Below are 17,888 nucleotides of genomic sequence, written 5' to 3'. Positions count from 1 at the left end.
AAATTCTTTCTCAGTACACCTGCCTTTCCTGCTATTTTGTGAGGTATAGAAGTAGGGACACTCCTTTGGGGAACATTACTTACAAAATGGGTATTGAACGTGGAATCTCTGTAGGTGAGGTACACATCATTCGAAAATGAGACAGGTTCCTAAAGAGATTCTGTCTACCCCTAAATCTGTGGCCAAAGCTGTATCTTTGACTACACCGCCTAAAGTTAGAGGGATGTACAGTCATTAAAATAATGTAATGTTGATCCGGGAGACAGACATGGTGTCATTTAAATGGAGAACATACTAGCCAGTTGGGTTACCTCTATGGTGGCGAGAGAAAAGTTTGAGCCGATTATTGGATGAAAACAGTGTAGTGTGTACCCAGCTTTACATATTACAATTGTATGTCATTTCTCAGCATAACAATACCAACTTTAAAAAAATAAATAAATAAATAAATAAAAGTACCACAAAATTGTACATTGGTTTACAATACCACTGGTACAAAATAATTCTGCACGAAGATTTTTTTTGGGGTATTTTTATATTTTTCATATTTGTGATAGGTGTAAAATTTGGGCTAAGTTTATGGTTAGACTTTCCTTGTGCACAGCCTGTCTGAAGTCATTTTAACGGCTAAAGTTAGAGATCGGCACAGATTTAGATTCTGGGCAGCAATCACAGGACCAACATGGTGTGACGGATTGGCATCGTCAGTAAATTTGAGTAACATGTTTAGGACAGAAAAATTAATTCAGTCAATTTTCATAGGTTTCTCTGTTATTTATTTGCAGAGCTGTCCATCCTGCGGAGACGCTGGAAACCGAGACGGAGTGGAGGAAGGAGGGTCTGCAGTAAACGGGACCCCAGAAGAGTGGAAAGGAGGGGGCAGTCGGGTAAGGGCAGCTGATGTATCTGGATGATCTGGGGTTAAAGGGCAATATTGAGAACAATAAGTGTGTTGATAAGTGTGTTGTAGACAGACAAGAAATTGGCTTGGGTTGAAGGAGCCTTCGAATAATAGAGAACACTGAAAATGTTGAAGAGGGGATTCTATGAGGATGAGAAAAGATGTGTGATGTTTGCAACCTCTTTACTATCAGATATCTCCATTTTTTGCCTCTGGTTGTAGCCCACGGCCATTGGACGTCACGTAAAAACCCAGAACGGTCTTTTAAGTCCACCTCCAGAAGAGACCCTGAACAACAGCCAGGCCTCTTTGTATGAAATGCTTCAAGAAAAAGGTCGCTGGTGTGGGGTCAGTATGGACCAAACCGCTCTACTCCCCCTCCGCTTCAAGAACATCCGAGAGAAGACAGACGCTCATTTTGTGGAAGTTATTAAAGAAGACAGGTAACTGAAATAGAGATAAGAATCGGGTGAGAGGGACGTGGGGTGACCACAGAGAATAGAGTAAAGTCAACAGACTGGACAGGGCAGGGGAACTATGAGGACGTTTCTTCAGATAGTACGGACTAGAAAGCCAGAGTTAAAACAGTAAGAACTGGGAAGAGGTCCATGCAAGAGAATTCTGGTGCATAACCAATCAGACAAATTCATAACGGCTTATAAATTAAATGACAAAGGAATAAAGGGTGTAAAGTGCTAAATAAATAAATGTAAATAAATGAATAGACAACAATATGGCAGAGTGTAAAGTGTGGGGCAGATATATATTGGAGATTATCTCTTGACACATGAAAGATGTCTTACGTTGACCCATCTCTCTCGTCTAGCTTAATGAAGGATTACTTCTTCAAGCCTCCAATTAACCCTCTGAGCCTGAACTTTCAAGACAAGGATCTGGAAATGTCATATCGAGCCAGCTACCAGGAGGAGGTAGTAGTCCGTGCCGAGTGTGATCATGTTAGAGTGGAATAATTGTTTTACTTATAAAAATGTTATTTGTTTGTCCGTGATGAATGGGTTTCCAAACTGAATGTATATGTAATTTATCCTACCTGTGTGAACATGTCTCCCACACCACAAGCTGTTCCATTTATATATAAATGCTGGGCCTGATTCATTAAGGAAAGTAAGGCAAAAAAAATGAGTAAGTTTTCTCCTGGACAAAACCATGTTACATAAGTTAAATACTGCCTGTTTTTTTCATGTAGCACACAAATACTTGATTGCTTATTTGTACACTGAAATTTAAAGTTGATCTAGGACATGCTCTACCCCCAAATATAAATCTGCCATCACATTTTAAATTTACACCCCCCTCCAATGCAACATGATTTTGCCAAGGTGCAAAGTTACTAATTTTTTTGCTCTCCTTTCCTTAATGAATCAGGCCAAGGAGATCCTTTAGTGTCTATTTGTCTTCTGTGTTCCCACACCCCTAGTGATCCCACCATTTGGTGTGACGATAAAACGACTAATGTGCTAGTTGCCCAAACACCTGAAGAGCCAAATTGCACAGATCTGTTTTTTTCAGGCACTGACTGGCTCCCAACACATTTTCACCATCGCTTCCGAATGCAAAGATAGAACAACACTGAACAGTGAGTGGGCTTCAATCTGGGTACAAAACAAAGTAACGAAAGAAATTAACATTTCTCCGTCTGTCTCCAGGTGATGCGCATGGCTCCTGTGAAAACATTTGCCAGTGCTACCTTCAGCTCCCTACTGGATGTGCTCCTGTCCTTCTTCATCTTTCTGCTCCTCTCCATCACCTGTTTCCTGAAACCAGGCACCGTTCCTGTGTCCCCACCAACATTGGCCATCATCGTGCTATCTATCTGTGGCCTCCTGGGGTTTCTGTCCTTGCTCGTCTCAGTCAGGTGAGCCAAAATGGGAATATTGATTTTTACCCCCTAATTATTAACGCTTTGATTTTACCCCCTAATTATTAACGCTTTGGGAACAAACACTGTAATGAAACAAGTGTATTAATAAGCAGATAAAGAGGCAGGAGAGCCCTGCTTACAAGCTTACAATCTATAGGAAAATAGTTGTCTGAGGTTAAGTACCACTTTGTCGCATATTGGTCCAGTGCAATGGGAAAAAAGTGGGTTAGGATGGTGGTTTGGGAATTTGACAAGCTTGCCTGAGGAGGTGAGTTTTCAGGGAACAAGTTTGGAGGCTAGAGAAGAATCGAGAAGAAAATCCTGCTGAATGATGGAGGAAATTCCACAGAGTGGATGCAGTCCACAAAAAAAGTCCTGCAACCGGGAATGGGAGCAAGTAATGATTGGAGGTGTAAGGTGCAGTATTAGGCATAGGAGAATCTTTGGGAGCTATTTTGAGACAAGCTAATAGATGTATGCTGGTACAGTATAGCTGATGCCTTTTTATATTAGATGAAGCATTTTATGTGGAATTCGGTAAAATACAGGCAACCAATGTAGGGACTGACAGAGCGGAGCAGCAGTAGAACATCTTGTGAGTAAACACAGGAGATAATGAGTCATGGATTAAAATTTTAGCAGTGCCTTATGTAAGATATGTGCTTATGCTGGAGAGGTTCCTTAGGCTGCGTACACACTACTGTGACCAATCCTGCAGTGTGTATGCATTAACGATCAGGATCTCCATAGCGTTTACAGAGTCACGATCGATTCAGCAGATGGTTATGACAGATGAAGAGCACAAATCTGAGGGTAAATCTTTTCAAACATGAATAGTGTGTACACATGAATCGGCATGCTGATTGGGACTTCTTTTTTTTTTAGTTGTGGGTAAAATTGTTACTGGTACGGTATCAGGAGAAATTTTCTGTAGTGTGTACCCAGCCTTAGATGTATGGAACACGATTGGATGTGGGGAACAAAGGAGCTCTGAGTCAGTGAGCTTGAGGGGTAGAGTTTAGTATAGATGTTAGGCGAGTAGCTTCTGTTGATTGGTGGAAGCATTATTAGCTCAGTTTTGTAACAGATTGAGTTTAAGGAGGTGTGCGGAAAAAACCAAGATGAAAAGGCGGAAAGACATTCAGGACTGAGGGCCAACACAGATGGAGCAAGCTCCGGAAAGGATAGATCAATTTAGGTGTCATCCGCATAGAGATGATACTGGAATCCAAAGAACTTCTCACTAAGTTGCTTGCGCACATACTGTACTGATCTGATGAGACAAAGGAGGAGAATCTAGACGTAGAACTTTTACCAAAGTAAAAACACAAACGGCAAAGCCATTAACACTTAGTGGTGCAGAGAGGTTGAGAAATATAAATGTTTTTTCAACCGTAAGACAGCACTATATGAATATCAATATTTGTGCATGATGGATGCAGAATGGGACGGGCGCCAGTTTGCGCCATGTATTTTGCATGAAATCTCTCCGCGTATGCCCAGAAAGTCAGCACACACATTGCGCCCATGCAGACTTGCGCGATTCTGGCACTCAGGCGCCTCTGTCCTCGGAGAGGAATTAAAATGTTAACAAATTATTCTTTTGTTATTTTTGTTCCCTTTTTTCTAGTTGTAAAAGACCTGATTGTAGACGAATATCTGTGCAACGCTTGTCACTTATGTGCAATGTTTTTGTCTTTTTAAGAAAAAAATGATATTATAGTTACATTAGGCGATACTTTGTATAATGTTACGTTTTGCATACACCAGTGAGAGCTGATTGAACAGCTCCTATAGTACAGTGACACAGAAAACATGGCATGTTAAATTCTGTAATACCTCTTTCTCTGTACGCTTCCTAGGATGGCGTTCTATTTGGAGGACATGTTCCTGTGTACCAGGCGGCTCCTAGAAGTTATCTCTGGCTGGCTTCCCCGTCACTTAATCGGTACTGTGCTCGTGTGTCTCCCCGCGGCTGTTGTCTTCTCCTACATGACCTATGACTTCTACACCAACATACACGTAAGAATATTGTGGACTAAGGTGGACAGTTGTTCTTGAAAGACAATGATGTAATAATATGGGTAGTACAAAGGCATAGTAATAGGAGTATGACACTTGTGCTAGGAGAATGACATAGCAATAGTGGTAGGACAATGGTATGACACTAGTGCTAGGAGAATGACATTGCAATAGTGGTAGGACAATGGTATGACACTAGTGCTAGGAGAATGACATACCCATAGGGTTAGGACAATGGAATAGCAATAGTGGTAGGACAGTGGCAGAGCAATAGGGATAGGACAGTGGCAGAGCAATAGGGGTAGGTCAGTGGCAGAGCAATAGGGGTAGGACAGTGGCAGAGCAATAGGGGTAGGACAGTGGCAGAGCAATAGGGGTAGGACAGTGGCATAGCAATAGGGGTAGGACAGTGGCAGAGCAATAGGGGTAGGACAGTGGCAGAGCAATAGGGGTAGGACAGTGGCAGAGCAATAGGGATAGGACAGTGGCAGAGCAATAGGGGTAGGACAGTGGCAGAGCAATAGGGGTAGGTCAGTGGCAGAGCAATAGGGGTAGGTCAGTGGCAGAGCAATAGTGATAGGACAGTGGCAGAGCAATAGGGGTAGGTCAGTGGCAGAGCAATAGGGGTAGGTCAGTGGCAGAGCAATAGTGATAGGACAGTGGCAGAGCAATAGGGGTAGGACAGTGGCAGAGCAATAGGGATAGGACAGTGGCAGAGCAATAGGGGTAGGACAGTGGCAGAGCAATAGGGGTAGGACAGTGGCAGAGCAATAGGGGTAGGTCAGTGGCAGAGCAATAGGGGTAAGATAATAGCATAGCACTAGTGATAGGACAGTGGCAGAGCAATAGCAATAGCCACTGCAGTTTTAGGGGTTGTGATGGGATATTTTAGAAGGTGTTTAGTTTAGCTGGCTCCACAGATCCTTTTGGGACATGCAAAATGATGTAATGGTGATCTAGGAGCACTTTATACCTGACACACATTTATATGCACACATAAATCAATGTAATTAAAATGTACAAATATGACACATATAATAATGACTTGTGCTTTATCTCTCATGGCTTAATTAAGACCTCATAATGCTCTGCATACCAGGAAAATGAGTCATTTAGGGGGGTGGTAAAAACGTGATAGTCGTCTGTACATTAAAGTGATATTTTTATTTTTGGCAATATGAGCACAGATAAAATGTTTGGCAAAGCATCTACATGGGTGGCCATAAAAAGCTGAATGCGGCAGACACAACAGGCAAATATACATTGTTGTGTAGGAAAGAACTTAATGGGACTTTGCATTTTTTTCTTGACGTACCCACTGCAAAGAGGAACTGAAAACAGGACAATACTTGAATTAGTTTGATGTTTTCCCAGTACCTGGAGTGCTAGTAGACCGTTCACCTCACCACAGTAATGGCAGCCATTTTGAGAGCTAAGCCAATAAATACAAAATGCAACCTGTCAATTAAATTTCAAGTAATTTTGCACTCAAAAGTAAGGAATGCTGGAAAACTGTTTTTTTTTCCCATAAACACCTGCTATTATTGAGGGGCTAATATTGGTGACAATAATTTCTTACAGAAACACACTCTGATTAAAAAAACACAGACAATCAAACCTGAGTAGATTGTTGTGTAAGTGTAGTATGTTGCCCTCTGGTGGTCACAATTTGTCTTACACCCTACAGTATACCATGTTCCTGTGTTCTGCTCTTGTGATTCCCATGGTTCAGTACTGTAACTTCTGTCAGCTGAGCTCCTGGCTACGATCCTCTCTTGCCACCCTGGCTGGTGCAACTCTACTGATTCTGCTATATTTGCCGCTCTCTCCAAATAAGTAAGTGGGAGGCCATTGTGCATGGGAAATACAGAACAGATAAGATGTTGTCTTGTGTTTAAAACTAATGTTAACTGTCTGTTATGTCTTTTTCTAGAGCACTGATAGCAGAGTCTGACATAGAAACCAACTATAGGTAAGATGAAATATGGATGATCAAATGGCAGTTCATACAGGAACAGTATAACAGTTCTCAATGTAATGTCCAGGGAAACTTACCATCATATCTGGTTTAAGAGAAGATTATATCTAAATATAGAGGCCCTTTTGTTACAACTTTATATAGTATATATGGACGTGAAGGTTTCTGTGTAAAATCAGATACGCAATATCTGGGGCAGAAGAAATGAGGTTCTCACCTCGCCTCCCAGCCCTCAGCTTGCCCCTGCTCGGGATGTGAGCAAATCAGACTGCATTCTGGTGGCAAGTGTACAAGGCAGATCACATTCTGGTGGCAAGTGTACAAGGCAGACCACATTCTGGTGGCAAGTGTACAAGGCAGATCACATTCTGGTGGCAAGTGTACAAGGCAGACCACATTCTGGTCGCAAGTGTAAAAGACAGACCACATTCTGGTGGCAAGTGTACCAAATCAGACACACATTCTTGTTACAAGTGTGTACAAAATCAGACCACATTCTAGTGGCAAGTGTACAAGACAGACCCCATTCTGGTGACAAGTGTACAAGGCAGACCACATTTTGGTGGCAAGTGTACTAGGCAGACCACATTCTGGTGGCAAGTGTACAAGGCAGACCATATTCTGGTGGAAAGTGTTCAAGACAGACCACATTCTGGTGGAAAGTGTTCAAGACAGACCACATTCTGGTGGCAAGTGTTCAAGACAGACCACATTCTGGTGGAAAGTGTACAAAGCAGACCACATTCTAGTGGCAAGTGTACAAGGCAGACCACACTCTGGTGGCAAGTGTACCAAATCAGACCACATTCTTGTTACAAGTGCGTACAAAATCAGACCACATTCTAGTGGCAAGTGTACAAGACAGACCCCATTCTGGTGACAAGTGTACAAAACCGACCATATTCTAGCTAGTATATAATGCAGACCACTATTCTGGTAATTAGTAATACAATGCAGACTACATTCTGACGGCCCGTAGATATTGAAGACCTCAGTTTGGGTAGCTTGTATAAAATGCAGACCCCAATTCTAGTGTCTTATATTTAATGCAGATACAGAAGTAGGTAAGCTGGGGCTCACAGTTGTATGAAATAACATATCTCAGCACCTCCCTCAAGTGTTGATTGTCAGTGATTGCAGATTAATATCTCATAATCAGGCAATTACTCAGTATTGGTTCTTAGTAAATAGTCTGCATACTGGTTCAGCCAGTAAAAACTGTGCATAGATGAGATGACAAGTTGACTTTAAACTCTATCATCATCATCATCATCATCAATGTGGTTTATTTGTAAGGCGCTACAAAATGCAGCAGCAGCACACAGTTCCAATATAAAAGAAAATTTTGAAAATAAATTGTACATAGAATCAGGATAAACATATAAAAGGTAGACACAGTAGGTGCAGACATGAGACAGAGAGGACCCTGCTTGTGGGAGGATTGAGTCTATATTTCTGTAGAATTACCTCCCTCCCCCCAAATCCCTATAATCCCAGTGCCTCCACTCTCTGAATGACACCAAATTATCCCTCTAAAAAACGCTTACACCTCAGGGGGGTGGGTAGTGCCAACCTGCCGGTCTGCCTGTGAAGGCGCACCCTCTCCCTCTGTCGTATAGACATGCCAGCTATACCGAAATAAATGTATTTTGACAGTAGTTAAACATGATCATTGATTTTATTTGTAAGGTGACAGGCATTCATAAAACATGTGCCTAAATTATGAAACAAGAACACTAGCCATGCCTACAATTCTGCCACCTTAGGAATGTCCTTACACAGCAACTCTCAATTTCAAAGTTCTCCAGGCTGTTTATCCTGCAAATATAATGAGTGGAGGTGATGAGCATGGGCCAATAACGGGCAATTTGTTTGCATACCGGTATATTACTCTCTGATTGTGCATGTAGCCCAATCATAGTTGGCAGCATTGTTTTTACACTGTGGTGTAGAGTTGAGCCAGGATTCACCGTTGTATGACATTATAAAGGCACTCTACTGGCGGCTCGCCATTTTCATACGGAATGTGGAAGGTCAATGTGACACTCTAATTTCTCATACGTGCATTAGGCAGTGTTCCTAAGGAGTATTATAGTGACGATGTCAGTTGTCAGTTATATATGATCACATAATTTATAACAATAACACTAATAAAAATATAAATTAGGATAGATTATCACAATATAATCTTGGCTAATGTATGCCATTACATGCCATGTACGTTGATAACAAACACAAACAACACTCATAAATATAATGTTAGAAATGTTAGCAGATTCAAGCACTTTTCTTTCATACTCTGTTCAACAGGCACACACTTGGAAATTCTTTGTGGTATAATTATTTATAATAAACTGTTTTTTTTATCAGTTTATAGACCATACTTGCCAAAATTGAGTTCTTGTCCTCTGGTAGGGGGGGTGTGGTGGGAGGGTGGAAGGGGGGGTGTGGTGGGAGGGCGGGAGGTGGCGGGTCACGGCAAATCGCGTCATCTTCAAACTTACGTGATTTAACGCAAATCGTGTCATTGAGGCTCACCTCCTGCCCACTTCACTAGGAAGTGAGCAGGATGCGGGAGAATTGCCTGCTCTCCTGGAAGTTCGGGAGACCTACCCGGAATTCGGGAATCTCCCGGACATTGCAGGAGAGTGGGCAAGTATGATATAGACATGACAGGTCTTACAGGAACAGCAACATTACTAGAACATCATTGTTCAACAGTGTACAGAATGATAACACATTAACATATTTAGTAACAGTGTCACCTGCTGTCCCTCCAGTGTAATCACTCAAATAATATTAAGTCTCATTCTGCTGTAATATCTCAACAATAAACACAGATTTAAAAAATAGAAGTATAAAGTGCACAATTATGAACCCTTATCACACAATAATGAAAAGAGGACTTTTTGTTTTGTTTTTCAGCACTCCCTACCCATCTGATAACCTGGACCCTGGCGATATAAGCAAGCCATCCTCACAGCTCGGACAGGAGCTTGCTGTGGCCTATTTCCTCCTCCTCCTTTTGGTGTGGTTCCTGAATCGTGAGTTTGAAGTCAGTTATCGCCTGCACTACCACGGCGACGTGGAGGCCGACCTCCACCGCACTAAAATCCAGAGCATGAGAGATCAGGCAGACTGGCTCCTTCGCAACATCATCCCCTATCACGTGGCTGAGCAACTGAAGGTTTCCCAGAGCTACTCCAAAAACCACGATGATGCTGGTGTTATATTCGCCAGCATAGTCAACTTCAGTGAATTCTATGAGGAGAACTACGAAGGCGGTAAAGAGTGCTACCGCGTACTGAATGAACTCATTGGGGACTTTGATGAACTGCTTAGCAAGCCACATTACTCCTGCATTGAGAAGATCAAGACCATTGGCGCTACATACATGGCTGCCTCTGGACTCAACCCATCTCAGTGCCAGGACAGCAGCCAACCTCACCGCCACCTGCAGACGCTGTTTGAGTTTGCCAAGGAAATGATGAGCGTGGTAGATGATTTCAACAACAACATGCTGTGGTTTAATTTCAAGCTCCGCATTGGGTTCAACCACGGCCCTCTGACAGCTGGTGTTATTGGGACCACCAAGTTGCTTTATGACATTTGGGGGGACACAGTGAACATTGCCAGCAGAATGGACACAACAGGTGTGGAATGCCGGATACAAGCAAGTGAGGAGAGCTATAGGGTGTTAGTGAAAATGGGCTATGATTTTGACTATAGAGGGACTGTCAATGTTAAGGGCAAAGGACAGATGAAAACATACCTATACCCAAAGTGTACGGACAATGGAGGTCTAGTGCCCCACCACCAGCTATCTATCTCTCCTGATATCCGGGTACAGGTGGATGGGAGCATTGGACGCTCACCCACAGATGAAATTAGCAGCCTGGTGACAGGAGGGAAAGGGCCGGTGGAAACAGGATGTGGGGAGACAGGACGCAAGCGGGAGAAGACAGAGGATAGAGGCCGAGATGGAGGAGCACGGTGAGACTGGTGGAGTGGAGAAGGACCATATAGCTTGTGGAGCCACCAGTGATGAATGGGACTGGTGGCCCAACAGAGCACTTACGCTCTTCACTGTGCCAGCTCGTGGACCTTTCTTTCTGTACTAAGAGCCATTGCATCATTCCACAACTCAGTCTTATGGTGATGTGGCTTATAATGGATATCTAACTAGATGGCTCTTAATTCTTCTAGTCATGTGCTGGTGGGCCTCTGTGTTCTGAGTAAACTATAATTTATGGTGGGTCATGCGCATAACCCATTTTGAAAAGAGAGATGGAGGCTCCATGTATCTTCTCTCTTAAATACAGGGGTTTCTCTTCATACTGTACTCAGTAGTCATGGTTTGGTAGTAAGGTCAAGGTTCCAACTTTACTGAGGGTGCAGCCTCCAATTTGTCCTTTGGTGACATCGTTTTGTCTTTTAGCCCGTGTTTATAGATCCATTAGATGGAGGCCCACCACCTCCTCCTGAGACATTACCTCTGATGGGTTGCACAGACACTGGACTTCAGATACATAAGTGGGAAGACCATTCTCTTGTCATGCCTCCTCCTGTACCAACCTTCTTCAGCCATACTGAGGATTGAACTAAGTGCCTTCCGCCGTCTGGGTACCTCGCGCCCAGATGAGAAGACAGTGACACCTTGCCGCAATTCTCTCCAGTGCTTGCCAAAAGCATGCGCCTTTCTGGACTGCTTTCCATCCATGGCAAACACAAGTGGTGATGGGGGTGGCGTGGTGGTGGTGGTGGTGGGAAGGGGATTTTTATGAATGGGGAAATGGGTAGTGAGTAATTTCATTTCTCTCTTAAGACAATGCGATTGTAATGTGTTTTCAGTAACACTTTAGCTGCCTACCAGCCTCCCCATTAGATGTTCTGCCCCCTACACGGCAGAATTTCAAGAATATCGTAAACAAATCCAATCTTCTTGTGCATGTCCCAATATTATTGATGGTCTTTGAAATATATTTTTTAACCTCGTTGTTGCCATAGCAGAACAATGTAATAAGATACCTCTCTTGCTAAAAAAGGTGTTTAGAACCCAAACCTTCCCTGTTCCCAGGAGGATGGCGGCCATATTGTTCGCCAAAAGAAGTCTGTTAAGGGGGAAGTATCACTCTTTACAATACCTATATATGCAGCGGACATCTTGGCCATGCGTAATAAATGGTGTGATGTCATAGGGCAGTGGATCCCAAACGTTCTCAGTTCAAGGCACCCTTAGGGTCTTCATAATTATTTCAAGGCACCCCTAAGCCAAAATAATTACCAAGTAGTCCCCCACCTTGCTACCAAGGGGCCCTGGCCCTGGCACCCCTGTGAGGTTGCCACGGCACCCCAGGGAGCCGCGGCGCACAGTTTGGGAACCACTGTCATAGGGATTTCTCTCTTTTCCTGAATAAGCTTTTAGAATTCTAACAGATGTTTGCCTTGTCTGACTTACCAACGCTGATCCCACACTTCCATAGGCACCCTTATAACAACCTGAGTATAGGCTGCGGCCCACCGGCTGAGCTTTAGCTTGTTTCTCTCTCCCTACCTTCTGAATGGTACAGCTTCAAATGAGCTATTATTTTACCTCAGGAACCACCAATTGCTGAATAGTCCAAGAAGAGAAAGTAGAAGAAACAAAACAGGTCAAATTTTAAAGAATGATTCTCACTAAAACAATAGGAAGAGTTGGGGACAAATTGAAGCTATACCCATGGGATAAAATATGCAAATAATTCTTTCTACTAGGAAAAAGGACTTCTGGGTAAAGAAGATGGCAGATCTTTCAGTCATTGTGTCATCCACAGTTTTCAGAGCAAGACATAGGAGTAGATTCACTAAGCCTCCTAAAAATTAAAAGCGGAGGTGTTTCCCATGGCAACCAATCAGATGCTAGCTATCATGTTCTAGAATGTACTAGATAAATGATAGCTAGAATTTGATTGGTTGCTATGGGCAACACCTCAGAATTTGATTGGTTCCTTTTTAGGAGGCTTAGTAAATCTACCCCAAAGACTGTTCTCCGGACAGACCTGCTCTGTTTCCGCCTAGAAAATGGCTTTGCCCATAAGTCCCGGCTCCTTTTAAGAATGACGGAAGCCATGTCACCATGTTATCTTTGAAACTATTGTGTTTTTTCAAAGCTGATACTTCCTCTTTAATAAGCATATACGTATAACTATATTGTTATGGCAGAAATTGGGGCGTTACATTTCCCGAGTGTTTGTGTGTTGAAGTGGGCTTAAACATGTGTACAGTATCCCTTGAACTGCAAAAAGATACCTGTGTACATACATAGACATGTTATTTATTGGGCCAAATTTAGACTTTAGGTTATAGACCAGGCATTTTTTGGTGCCTCTATTTATTTCCCATGTGGACATGTTTACCAGCAAGGTGTGTGGGGTTATCAATTAAGTGTTTTGGGGTACATTGACAAAAGGGACAGTTTATAGTTTCCATGTCTTCTCGGCTCCCCCAGACCTTCACAACTTACCGGTGGATTTGGCTCTAATCACCTATAAAATATTTGCATATGTGTGTGTGTGTATATATATATATATACACACACACATACACACACACATGTGCATATATTTATTTACATGTACATAACATAAATACATAGTCAAAGTCCAATACAAATTTGCACAGACAGTTATCTGTATATACTCCTACACAAGTAGATCTATATGTACACAGGTGAATAGTATTTGCCCAGAGGAGACCGTAGAGCCTGGATGTAGGGCCATTTGTTGGCTGTGCCCCCCCCCCCCCCCCCCAGCCCCAGCCCCAGCCCCAGGTCTCTTGCATCTCCTCTATATGCTCAGATTTCTGTGGTGACTGAACGTTCCTGCTGCGCGATATACTCTGTTCTGCAGAACAACCTGCAAAGCCAAAATAAATGCATTCAGTACTCCAATGTCTGGGTTATCTGCTGCCTGATTTGTGTGTTTCTGGTTGGTGAGTGTACGGCTGTGTGACAAACCCTGCACCTATCACCCTCTAGCACAGATTTTCCAAGAAAAAACATTAACTTCCCTGGCAATAAGTAAATTTAACCCAGATTTATTACCCTGTAGTTTATATTTATCAGGGGCTCAACCCAGAGTTAACAGTACAAAGATCCCTGCCGTTCTCTTTAAATACAAACATTAGTGTAAAGATATATCTTCTGTTCCTAATACACAGACAGTAGAACATAGACCTCTCTCTTCCTAGTAATACACAAACCTTTCTACTCCCCCTTGTGCACAGACATCAGGTCACATAACCTCTCCCCTCCACCTAATACACAGACATCAGGACACAGACCTCTACCCTCCACCTAATACACAGACATCAGGACACAGTCCTCTCCCCTCCTCCTACTACACTGACATCAGGACACAGATCTCTACCCTCTTTCTTATGCACAGACATTCTCCTACTCCTAATACAGACATCAGGACACAGACGTCTACACTTTTCCTAATACAAAGACATAAGGACACAGACCTCTCCCCTCCTCCTAATACACAGACATCAGGACACAGATCTCTCCTCTCCTCCTAATACACAGACATCAGGACACACTCCTCTCCTCTCCTTCTAATACACAGACATCAGAACACAGACCTTTCCCCTTCTCCTAATACACAGACATCAGGACACAGTCCTCTCCCCTCCTCCTAATACACAGACATCAGGACACAGTCCTCTCCCCTCCTCCTAATACACAGACATCAGGACACAGTCCTCTCCCCTCCTCCTAATACACAGACATCAGGACACAGTCCTCTCCTCTCAATACACAGACATCAGGACACAGTCCTCTCCTCTCCTCCTAATACACAGACATCAGGACACAGACCTCTCCCCTCCATCTAATACACAGACATCAGAACACAGTCCTCTCCCCTCCTCCTAATACACAGACATCAGGACACAGTCCTCTCCCATCCTCCTAATACACAGACATCAGGACACAGTCCTCTCCCCTCCTCCTAATACACAGACATCAGGACACAGTCCTCTCCCCTCCTCCTAATACACAGACATCAGGACACAGTCTTCTCCTCTCCTCCTACTACACAGACATCAGAACACAGAACTTTCCCCTCCTCCTAATACACAGACATCAGGACACAGTCCTCTCCCCTCCTCCTAATACACAGACATCAGGACACAGTCCTCTCCTCTCCTCCTATTACACAGACATCAGGACACCTTTCCCCTCCTCCTAATACACAGACATCAGGACACAGACCTTTCCCCTCCTCCTAATACACAGACATCAGGACACAGACCTCTCCCCTCCTCCTAATACACAGACATCAGGACACAGTCCTCTCCCCTCCTCCTAATACACAGACATCAGGACACAGTCCTCTCCCCTCCTCCTAATACACAGACATCAGGACACAGACCTTTCCCCTCCTCCTAATACACAGACATCAGGACACAGACCTTTCCCCTCCTCCTAATACACAGACATAAGGACACAGCCCTCTCCTCTCCTCCTAATACACAGACATCAGGACACAGCCCTCTCCTCTCCTCCTAATACACAGACATCAGGACACAGACCTTTCCCCTCCTCCTAATACACAGACATCAGGACACAGCCCTCTCCTCTCCTCCTAATACACAGACATCAGGACACAGACCTTTCCCCTCCTCCTAATACACAGACATCAGGACACAGACCTCTCCCCTCCTCCTACTACACAGACATCAGAACACAGACCTCTCCCCTCCTCCTAATACACAGACATCAGGACACAGACCTCTCCGCTTCTCCTAATACACAAACATCAGGACATAGACCTCCTCCTATTACAATATATAGATACTCCCTTCCCTTAATACACAGAGGCACAGACCTCTCCATACTCCTAATACACAGACATCGTCAGGCCTACTTATGATTGGGGGATATCCTATTTCTCTGGTGAAAACAGGAGATTGTGACTATACTCACACCTCTTAGGTACAATTCTTAGTTTTGTTCAAAAAAAATTTAATTAATGAAACTGAAATCCCCAATTTTCCGCGGTGACGCAGTCGTGTCCCTGCCCATGCTACGAGATTCACGGTATGGCACAGCAGCGGGCATGCCTGATGACCAGCTTTAGGTGTAGTGAATGAATGGCCCCAAAGTACATCATATAATCAGGAAAGAAGATACTGCCGAAAATGCTCTGCCCCATCCTGTCCTCATTGCAGGTAATTGTGTGAGCATCTGTGGCAGACGTAAGAGACCAGTCTTTGTTCTAACTGGTAGGAAAATGTAGAATCTGCATGTGACAATACTACATGGGCACAGGGACTCAGATTGGCATCTCGTTTGAGCCATCTTGTGGTCACAGCTGATATTGCAAGGCTTGATCATATACTCAGGCTGCGGCTGTGCACACATTTGCACGTACATAGACAATCACACCCTATCTGGGGCTGTAATAATAAGAAAACATGAATACAATAAATGTTGCAATAAAGTCATTTCAAACCGGGCATGCCCATTTAGTATGGAAAGGGTTAAATAATTACATTTATTATGTGAGAGTGGGGAGAGGGTGGGCTTAACCGTCTTTGATGTGTAAGAGATTCCAGTAGCTGTCACCAGCAGCAGAATGGCTGGGCCTGAGTGGAAGGATGGATGGCTGAAAATAACATCTGGGGGTAAATGTATCAAGCTGAGAGTTTTCCGGCGGTTTGCAAAACCAATCAGATTCTATCATTTATTTAATACAGTCTACAAAATGACAGCTAGAATTTGATTGGTTGCTATAGGCAACATCTCCACTTTTCAAACCGGTTTGATACTAGCTTGATACATTTACTCAGGGCCATCTTAACAACATTATGGGCCCCCGGGCAAAGCAGTGCATCGGGGCCCCTAGATATAGATATATAGATGTATACAGATATAGATATATAGATATAGAGATAGATAGATGTACTTGCTCAGTGACCCTTGTAGGTTTTTTTTCCAGGTTTTTTTCTTTTGCAGGATTATTTATTCTCATTAAGAGCCGTGCCTATGGGGCCCCCTTTCCCGTGGGGCCCCCGGGCAGCTGCCCATCGTGCCCAATGGAAAAGATGGCCCTGCATTTACTCCCTGCAATTATTTCATGCTCTGAGACGATGTTGGAGCTCCTGGATCTCTGGGATTTCTGACAAGTGCCAGGACCTGTAGATTTACAATCTTACAATCCAAGAGGTGTGGGCTACACTTATTCTAAACTCAGCTTAACTCTTCTGCACTGTCTCACTGAGGATGTTGGGACAGATGCATTGTGGAGGGTACAGGTGAACTTAATGATGGCAGAAACCACTTTTCCCACAGCTGTTTTGGCCTCACGAGAAAAAAATATACACTTTCCCCAAAGCCGCTGTACAGAACGAATCACCAAACCCTTGCAATGAAAAGAGCACAACACTTAGACAGCTCTAAGGTAGATAATGAAATCTGTGGTGTAGCCAGAAATACAAATCACTACGATAAAAACATCTTTTTATTATTATATAACCGCTCAATAAAAACATATAAATCAATTAAATGCTTTACAGCTTGTAATTACAAATCACTTAGATATAAAAACAATCTCTCATACACCAGCTGTTAATCGGTAGAGGGCTAGTCAATAATACTAGACAATGTACACAAATATACTCACAATAAATAGATAATGAGGCTGATAATTTGCTTATGCAATATTATATAAGCGTCAGTAACAAGGCTCATTGACAAAAAAAATCACATGTATCCTGATATTATGAGAGTAACAGTATAGGATCACAAACATAACTTCAAGGTTGAGAGGCAGCCAGATAAGAAGGTGATAATCTGATTGGCTCATTTTAGACAGGCAAAGCAGCAGCACCGATTAGAGTGATGGATAACAGGCGGCCCACCGTAGAGAAAGCGTACTTACGTGTGTATGTGTGTTGAGACAGACGATTCTCAGGATGTGTCCAGCCCACACACAGCAATAATTGCACAGGGTCTACGTCAGACACACAAGTGTGCACACTTACGGTGAAGGATAACGCAGAGATGTGGTCTGACAGTGTTAGTAACAGATGCTAAAGTTACATGACCCTATTTGTACACA

At 43.3% G+C, this 17,888-nt stretch overlaps 1 protein-coding gene and 1 long non-coding RNA gene across 3 annotated transcripts in view; one reads left to right on the top strand and one right to left on the bottom strand.

Annotated features, from left to right (window-relative positions):
* ADCY9 (adenylate cyclase 9) overlaps positions 1 to 13,709 on the top strand; it is a 63,944-nt gene extending 50,235 nt beyond the window's left edge. Inside the window, exons 3-10 of the mRNA XM_075179415.1 lie at positions 786 to 887; positions 1,124 to 1,344; positions 1,728 to 1,830; positions 2,569 to 2,777; positions 4,646 to 4,805; positions 6,493 to 6,641; positions 6,739 to 6,777; positions 9,709 to 13,709. Coding sequence (XP_075035516.1) covers positions 786 to 887; positions 1,124 to 1,344; positions 1,728 to 1,830; positions 2,569 to 2,777; positions 4,646 to 4,805; positions 6,493 to 6,641; positions 6,739 to 6,777; positions 9,709 to 10,780 — 2,055 coding nt within the window. The 3' untranslated portion in view covers positions 10,781 to 13,709. The remainder of the gene's footprint in view (positions 1 to 785; positions 888 to 1,123; positions 1,345 to 1,727; positions 1,831 to 2,568; positions 2,778 to 4,645; positions 4,806 to 6,492; positions 6,642 to 6,738; positions 6,778 to 9,708) is intronic.
* Positions 1 to 17,888, bottom strand: part of LOC142097521 (uncharacterized) — a 193,099-nt gene that overhangs the window by 99,546 nt on the left and 75,665 nt on the right. The window lies entirely within an intron of this gene.

The sequence above is a fragment of the Mixophyes fleayi genome, chromosome 7 (genome assembly GCF_038048845.1).
Source record: "Mixophyes fleayi isolate aMixFle1 chromosome 7, aMixFle1.hap1, whole genome shotgun sequence".
In the NCBI taxonomy this organism is placed as follows: Eukaryota; Metazoa; Chordata; class Amphibia; order Anura; family Limnodynastidae; genus Mixophyes; species Mixophyes fleayi.
Note: the sequence above shows the minus strand (reverse complement) of the source record. Positions and strands in the feature narration are given on the sequence as shown.